Here is a 9,016-nt window from a genome sequence, read left to right as displayed (position 1 = left end):
AGAAAAACAGACTTGAGCCAGCTGTGGGACAAGAATTTTGATATTGACGTCTGATTTTCTGAAGGTCTCCAGCAGTTAGTCTGTGCGCATTTCAAAATACAGCATAGTAAGAACTCAGACTAATTCATTCTCAATGAAAAGTTTGGCCTCTGTCTGTCTCAACAAAAACAAAATGAGGATGTGTGGTTGAAATTTCTCACACAATATATATATGTTATTCGGTGAGTCACAAGACACTGCATGCATCTGTAAACTGTACACACACAACATAATTGTGTCATGGTATGTGAATTTGTTGTGGAGTACTAATTTAGAGATTATGAGGGAGATTGCTGCATTTCTTTCTTCTTAATGTCATACTCACTGAGCATCTCATGTTGGGAGTACCAATTTAATTTAGTGAGTAGCCGCTCACCCGCTAACAACCTCACACCTTCATTCCTTATATGAGCCAAACCATCCAAACCTTTCCTTTGTGCTCTCTGCCCCCACAGGTGATGCTCAGCTCGACAGACCAGGAATTGCTTGTTCAGACAGTAGCTGATGTTGTGGTGTTTTGGTCTCACAAGTCGGTTACCCAAGCACACTTGGCTTTTTTTCTTTACTTGCAGAGCTGGCAACTTCACTCTCAGCCATTGCCATTTGCAAAAGTCTGGATAATTGAGTGTTGAGTCGATCTAGCTAATGTGCACTTTGGATTTGAATAATGTCATGCTGAAGATTATTCCGAATTGGCTGAAGATGTGTTTGGAATTTTTTTTCTGTGCTAAATGGCAGGAGGAACCAATAATAAGGCTGATAGGGGGTGAACCCTGCATGGAATATAACACACTTTAGCTGATTATAATTCTCAGTTGTGAAGACGTGGTGCTCGGAGTAATACATATTATACAGCAAGAATCTGTCAAAGAAATTATTCCTGAGAAGCTATTGGTTTATTTTCCCCATCAGCCAGTGTCTCTCTGCAGTACCTAAAAACCGATCTTTCATTTTTATTGTTATTAATTATATTGTGGTAGAATGCAACCTTGTCTACCAAATGAAACACAAGGAAAATAAATACACTTTGTATGCACATTATGTGACCCGCCATTTGCGCAGCAGATAGGTTTTATATTTTGTATCTCTCTTCACTCACCCGGCTCACAGAAGAGTATGGTCTAAGTGCTCCCAACCTCTCAATCTGTTACAAGATTACAAGGTCCAAAATTAAATAGAGGCATGTGCAAAGGTTGGGCGGCCAGGGAGGAGTCAGACAGGGCTGAGGTAATGTCAGTGTGTTTCTGATCATTACTCGGGCCGACATAGACACAACCTCCGTCCAAACAAACACACATACATGCATTTCCCTGTATTGATTTGTTGGGGAAAAAAAAAAAAAAAAGCGTTGAGGTCAGCAGGCATATGTCTGAATTTCTTTCTCTCTGTCGCTCACACTCCATTTGTCTCTGTCTGATTCAATACTCTCCTTCCCCCATCAGGGGGGCATGCTTCAGACATACATCTGCAACTCCCCTCCCTTGACCTGCTCTCGCTGTCTGTGGTTTCTTTGTCTCTGCCTCTTTGCCCTTCATTCGCCATACATGAATCAATCAGTCAATGCAATTTCATTCAGAGTAAAGCCTGATGGATTTGCCTCTGAGCAACCCTCCTGATAAAGTAACAGTATCCACTGTGTAACTACATTCCAAATCAGATGATGTGGTTATATCCATGGATTTGATTTGACTTCATTTTCAGTCATCACTCACAAAAATATAAGAAGAGCAACAGAACAAACAAACAAACAACTGCAGAAATACATTTCACAGCTCACTGTGAAATGGGGTAAGCACAGTAGTTTTCAGCCAGCAGACTGGGACCACCCAAGGAACATTGGATTGTTTCAGGTACTCGAGGTGATTATGGAACAAGGATGAAACACACACTGATTCCAAATAGACACACTTTCTATTTTTTTCTCTTTGAAATCAGCCAACAGTATAGCTATTTCTCCTTTCCTCTAAAATGCCCTAGTGTGCCAGTCTGGTTTTCTTCCTTAGTACCTATATTTGCACATTCAGACATAATAAGTACTTTATTGATACCTGACTCTGTACAGTGTCAGGTATCAATAAACCCTACTGTTCTTACTGTAAAAGCAAACTATTTAAAAAATACTTGAGTCAGGATAAAAACATTTTATCTTATTGTGATTTATTTGAGACTGGTTAGACAGTGGGTTGTGATGTGCAGAGGTGGTATTAATCATGTGCAAGACTTAAAAATATACAGCCTTGAAAGTTATGGTCAGCTATCTAAACGTGACACAACATGAAATGTAGGAAATTGGTTTCCAAGTCCTCAAAACTGTGACGAGGGTTGATGAGACTTAAGAGTGGTTGCGTGAAGGATCTCTACGAAAGACAATAAAACTAACTAAATATAGAGGATAGATGCCAGCCTGGGATTGTAAACAGTGTACAGTTGTGTGATGTACGCACAATAAGTTAAGAGATAACGCACATCAAAGCTCATGCAAGCAATGGCCTCAGCATACTATATGGATTTTCAGCATCGCCGTGATTTAGGGACGAATCCCTTTACACTTACATCAGGGAACTAATACATTAAACAGGCCATGCCTGCATCTTAACACTTTCCCTCACAGATAGAGCTGATAGCTGATCAATAGTTGCCAGACTCAATCAATCAATGTGCCCCAACCCACACCAACAACCTCTGCAGTCTGTGTTTCAGACCCAGCTGCCTTAGCCTCAGGGCTGATTTGTCCTCCAGTGCCTGTCATTTGTCTTTAGATTTCCCTTCCATCTGATCGCACCAGGGCTTTTCAAATGCCCTTTCCGCATGTCTTTACCCCCTGTCAGTCATTTTTGTGTCTCTGGTCATAACTGACAACACTGTAGCATCATGCCGATTTGCATTTGGAAGCCATCTAGTCTCATATTCACAGTATTCTTCAAAGAAATTAAACAATTTGCCAGTGGGGCAGAGATCATCACACAGTTTAAGTTTTTCCTTCAAAAACTGCCATTTCAAATAAATTTTTTGTAACAAGGGTGGATGAGACTAGATTGCTTCACTGATAAAATCTATTTTATTTTTAAATTAATTTGAATGACTTTGAAACTATTAGAGCAAGTTAATTAATTTGTAAATGAGAAAATGTTATGCTTTTATGTGAAATTTGATGGATTTTGTACTCAATTGCATATAACAAATTTTTAGTGCAGTGCATAAAACCTCTTGTTCCAGTCAGGTGATTTTTCTTTTAAATTTTGATTCACCCATTGTGCTTTCATCACTCTCCTCCACTAGCAATCCACAGGTGCAGTGAACTGTAAAGGAAACAAACAATCGCACCCTCATTCTCGAATACAATCATGGCCATTAACATACAGAAGCAAACATGCATAGTAATGTGAAGACCAAATGTCACTGTCATGTATGTCAGCAGAATCACACACATACTAATGTAATTTTATAATCATCTATATAACGAAATAAAGGTCTACAGGGCAGGTTTGAGAGCTGTCATGGCCCCCATGTGTAAGCTGGAAAGCTCATGCACAGCAGCAGGTCTGAGTGACTTTAACCGTGTTGATGTTCATCGAAGATGGCCACGTTACAGCTCCTCATGCTCTCCTTTATTCTGTTTACATTTTTGATATTTGGCACATGTTCTCTTCAAAACCAACTTCAAATATCACAAAATAAGACATCATCACACTAATTGAGGACAACAAATCTTGCTGCAGTCGAATCATTCCATTGATCTGCTGATTATGTGTGCAACCAAAGCTGCACTTCTGCTTCAGAACTGCTAGTATAGCAGATACACTGAGAGAAGAGCAATAGTCCAATACTACAGTATGGGGTCCATTGTACGATTGGAAGGTTAACACAGGCAGAATTTGGTGGATAATTGAACCCAGTGTTGTTTAGACTAGCTTTAATAGCTTTTGGCTCTGAATTTGTGCACCATCTGCTGAGTAAATACGTAAATTGCAGCCTGACACCAACTTTGTCAAGTATGCAAAGGCAGGAACCCAGTACAAGAATTTTTTTTTTTTTTTTTTTGCTGCTGCTGTCTTTGAAGGGAAGATAATATGAAAGTGTTACACTTGATAGTTTCATGGCTTTGATGCTTCTCCACTATAATCCAGCATGACTGTAAAAAGAATTTCTTTCATTTTTCACGCTGCATATAGTAGGTACTTTCAGGTTGCTTGTCAACACTGTTGTTGTAATTTCTTTTGGTGTCGTGGAATCAATGCATACCTTATATGATCTTATTACCGAAGTACATCCAATGAAATGTTTTCAAAAGCTGTTAACTGTTTTAAAAGCCTTGCTTTAGGCCAGAATTATAGGACCAGGGGGTATCCTGTGTTGTACAGAGAAATTAAAATCACATCAGGCTTTTAATTTCTTATTTATTAGTAATTTTATGCTTAATGGCTTAAATTTTTAAATGTGAAGACACAACGAGATGTTTTGTAAAACAATACAAAGTTAGGAATTATTATATCTCCCTTTGTGCATAAACGCATATACATCATTTAAAAGGGGGGACATTAACTTACTGTACGCGGTACATAAAACTGCTGCTGTTTATGGGTAGATAAAGGAGTTTAAATTTTATTAAGAAGAAAATGGGAGGTAAAAATCAGGATCTACTCTCCTCCATCGGACATATTTAGGCCCATGAGCTGGCCCCTGCAGTCCCGCCCCGGCTCAGCAGGGGGCGGCCTAAAGCGGAGGGCCCGCTCCGCTCGGACGCGACGCGGAAGAGACGTGGCACATAAACAGTGAGAGGAAGGAAGCAGCTGGCTGCGGCCAACTTTACTGATGTCAGGCCGCGGAGACGCCTTCTGTAGGAAGCTGACGGAGAAGCTTAAATGACAGCCTCACATCGCCTGACAGGACCGGGACTTGACTAAAGTCCGTGTAACAGGTAGGGCCTCCCCGCGGGGCGTCTGTCGGCGTACTTCCTGGCTCAGCGGCTAACTGGACTAGCCCGCTGCCGTCAGCCCAGCTAGCAGCTAATGTTAGCTCACGCACATATTAGCCACGCGTCGCTGCTGAAACGTCAAGTTTGAGTGCTGTCACTCTTATTAAAAGTCGCTAAAAGCTGTCAGGTGCAGGTAAAGGAGTGAAAATCCCGTCAGCAGAAACGATGAGCAGCATGTTGGACTGATTGCCATCGTTATTGGAATTAGTACAATGTTAGCTTATCAGTATTCATAATGTAACCATGCTTTTATTATGAAAGTTAGGAGCTTTCATAGAGCAGGAATTGCTTCGGTCTATCTTTTCTCTTTTCCTGGTGCTCATCAACGGGGAGTGAAAAATGAAATATAATAAGAAAAGCATATATGGCAGTCATGTTCTCTTAACCCAGTCAGGCTTCTACGTAAACCTGATTAAAATGTCACCTATGGGCGAGTACATTGCTGCTTGTCTGGCTATACAAGTATGACAGTGGTTCAACCTGACAGAGCTCTGACCTGGAGTTCTAAAGAAAGAAACACTACACTAATTACTTAACACTAATTACTCTCATCTTAAAGTTTCTAAGTCAGTTGTTTTTGTTTAGACTGTTTAGACATTAGGACATTGTAGTCTGCAGGACAATATCAGCATCCCACGCTGTTCTGAGATGTTCAATAAAAGAGGAGTTTTGTGTGTTTTGGATAATAATCTGACACTATTGCAGATGTTTGCTCAAAATACAGCATGTGGAATAGAAGTCGACATCCAGCCTTGTCCTGATCGCTGGCTGGGAAGTATAAGAAGCCAATATGCTTAGGCAAAATAAACACTAAATCATAAAGAAAAACTCCTTGGTGATATTTTATATGCAATTAAGGATTGTATTTCAAATCCTTAATTGCTTAATTTGTATGAGGAAGTAAGGATGCTTACTGTGATCTTCACAAGCAAAACCTTTCCAGAGTGACAAAGAACAGATGAAGCGATAAATACTCATCGGCCTCAATTATGTTGCTCAAGACATTTCTGTCAAGATGAGTTAACTCAATGCAGAACCATGAATGTTATGCTTTTGCCAGTAATTTTCTAATCCAACAGGAGGCCAATTTGTAATTTATAGAATGGCTGTGTTCAGCCAAAAATAAACTGGCAGTTGCATGTTTGTCATCCAACAGCACAGGTGGCTATGGGTCTGTGCAAGTGCCCAAAGAGGAAGGTGACCAATTTATTCTGCTTTGAGCATCGTGTTAATGTGTGTGAGCATTGCCTCGTCTCCAACCACAACAAGGTCAGTGGGTGAACAAGTGTCGCATAAAGTGCATTTGTAGAAAACTTGTAACACATTGTGATCACATTAGAATTCTGTTTGCATTTGTTGTCCTTCAGTGTATTGTGCAGTCGTACCTACAATGGCTTCAGGACAGCGATTACAATCCCAACTGTGCTCTGTGTAATCATCCACTGATTTCTCAAGACACTGTCCGACTGGTCTGCTATGGTAATATAATCAAATGTGTATATATATATATATATATATATATATGTATGCACATAATGTGTTTTATATATTAATATTGTCCCTCCTGCTGTGACATTAAATTGTCCCTGCTGTCCACAGATGTCTTCCACTGGTCTTGCCTTAATAACTTGGCATCTCGGTTGCCCCTGCATACGGCTCCAGCTGGATACCAGTGCCCCACCTGTCAGGGTCCAGTCTTTCCCCCTTCCAACCTGGCTAGCCCGATCGCCGATGTGCTGAAAGAACAGCTGTCATCTGTTAACTGGGCGAGAGCTGGTTTAGGACTGCCACTGGTAAGTCCTATTGTAGTCAAATACCTCATTTTGTGATCTCACATGAGAAACTTTTCCTGAAAACAGAGAAATAAGCCGTGAAAAAATTCATCTTCATAATTGTGTACTCCGTGCATGTATTAAAATAGTAAATGGTACTGATTTAATGTTCTAACTTGATTAATATGTGATCTGACAGATTGAAGAACCCATTGTGGTTCTTGAGGAGACCGCATCGAATGATGTCACTGATTACACTGACTGGTCAACATTTGATGGTGAGGCCTTGTTTGTTTGTTTGTTTGTTTATTTATTTATTTATTTATTTAGGATCTTTTGTAGATTATTGAAGAGGTTCCATTTATACAGTCAACATACAACACAATCGGGTAATTAAGCTCTCTTTTTTTTTTTTTCTTTCTTTTTTTTTTTTCGCAGCACAAGAGCAAAGTAACGTTTATCCCAGTCAGTCTTACAACACCAGCACCCCACCAAATTCATTCCCACCTCCAGCACAGGAGGACCTTGGAGCCTCTCGCACAAATGGGGATCCAAATAAGCAGGAGCACGCTGTTATCAACTTCACTACTGGCACCACGTGTGACACAATTACAATACACTCAGGTAATGAAAAGTGGTCTGAGTCCACTGTCTTTGCCTTTGGGTTGCTGTAGGCTAACCGCAAAAAATTAAAAGAAATTCCCGTTTCAGTTTCAAGTCAGTTGTATCACTTACAGAACATACTGTAGCGTTTTGTCTTCTCTTAACCATTAACATGAATATTTGCTGTTAATCTCCAGCATCATCTCCTAGAAAACTCTATGACACACGGGATGTCGGTCACAGCTCTGTCACACAGATTGATTTTGATGACGACAAGTACCGGCGACGACCAGCGCTAAGTTGGTTTGCTCGAATCCTCAAGTTAGTATCTTGGGTTGGAGCCCTGTATTGCTTTGACACTAATCAGTTGCTGTGAATTAAGTTTTAATGTCACAGGAAAACATACAAACAAACAAACAAAAAAAATAATAATAATAATTTCTAATCTTTTCAGGAACCGCACAGGTGGGAAGCGGACATCTCTGTCCTGGAAACAGCGAGTCTTCATGCTTCTTCTGGTTGGAGTTCTTGGATTCTTTACATTGATAATCATCATGGCTAAACTTGGACGTGCCTCAGCTGGCTCCGACCCGAATTTAGATCCTCTTCTTAACCCTAACATTCGTGTGGGGAAAAACTGATAACAAGCATTGATTCCTTCCTTTCTTTTGGTGTTACACAACATAGGCTTGTGTTGAACAAGCTTGAAATGGGACTTTCCAATACAAGGATAGCCCAGTAGAGAGAGCTTTACCCAACTTGTATGGTAAAGAGATACCGCACTTCTCTAGAATGGTGGCAATCCCTGACTCCATTGATTTACATCAGGCATAAGAAATGTGCCATGACCTTTTACAGACCATGAAACTATTTCCCAGCATTCAGGGGGTTTTCTGTGATCCCAGCAGAGCAACCTGAAAACTCCAATGGTGACTGAGGCCCAAAGCATATAGATAGAGGACCCAGTAGATGTTGCTTTGACTTAACAAAAAGCAGCAATTCCACTAACAGAGTCTTTTAAGTTAATTTTTTAAGGCCTGTAGAAATGAAATAAACACTTTTGATGTTGAAAGAACATCTTTTGCTGGTAAATTCAGAATGTATATAATCAGCAAGAAAATGTTTAGCAACATTTAAATGGTTAAAGTGTCTCCATATGCTGATTTGAACTGAGTGGCCTTGTTCATTTTTCCTTTTAGAGAAGAGCTGGCCCTCAGAACTGGAATTAAATATCCTAACACATGATTAATACTTAACTATTTATGGGTGTGCATTATTTCTGAAACTGAGTGCATTGCTTTTAGATTTTGCCATATATACTGTAAGTGCATTTCCCTGATGTTTTTGACTGTCTATTAAATGGGAATACTACAGAATATCAGTATTTTTAATATTATTTTGAAATCCAGAAGTTGTGTTTGTCTCCTAATGCAGTGCATTGGAAACAAACAAGAGCAAAGGATTTCTGAAATGGCATTTGTATGACGGCTTCATCATATAATATACATAATCATATCAAATTCTAAAAATCTAAGATAATATATTCATTCATCTTCAACCGGTGTTGGAGCCAATCCCAGCTCACTCTGGGTCAGGACGGGTTCACCGTGGACAGGTCACCAGTCCA

General features: G+C 40.0%; 1 protein-coding gene across 1 annotated transcript; it reads left to right on the top strand.

The window, feature by feature from the left end:
• Positions 1-4,805: 4,805 nt before the first annotated feature.
• Positions 4,806-8,759, top strand: zfpl1 (zinc finger protein-like 1). The gene is made up of 8 exons (XM_029519510.1): positions 4,806-4,957; positions 6,171-6,283; positions 6,382-6,493; positions 6,614-6,807; positions 6,986-7,064; positions 7,225-7,410; positions 7,587-7,710; positions 7,844-8,759. The coding sequence occupies exons 2-8, from the start codon at positions 6,182-6,184 to the stop codon at positions 8,028-8,030; spliced, it is 984 nt and encodes a 327-aa protein (XP_029375370.1). The 5' UTR covers positions 4,806-4,957; positions 6,171-6,181; the 3' UTR covers positions 8,031-8,759.
• Positions 8,760-9,016: the final 257 nt, after the last annotated feature.

This window comes from Echeneis naucrates, chromosome 14, assembly GCF_900963305.1.
Source record: "Echeneis naucrates chromosome 14, fEcheNa1.1, whole genome shotgun sequence".
NCBI lineage: Eukaryota > Metazoa > Chordata > Actinopteri > Carangiformes > Echeneidae > Echeneis > Echeneis naucrates.
This window is presented reverse-complemented; position numbering and strand designations above follow the sequence as displayed.

Bases quoted from the DNA above. Each gene is read 5' to 3' on its own strand.
- zfpl1 (XM_029519510.1), top strand. From the start codon at position 6,182: ATGGGTCTGTGCAAGTGCCCAAAGAGGAAGGTGACCAATTTATTCTGC. The intron at 6,284-6,381 runs GTCAGTGGGTGA...GTTGTCCTTCAG, and splicing joins TCGTCTCCAACCACAACAAG to TGTATTGTGCAGTCGTACCT. The intron at 6,808-6,985 runs GTAAGTCCTATT...GTGATCTGACAG, and splicing joins CTGGTTTAGGACTGCCACTG to ATTGAAGAACCCATTGTGGT.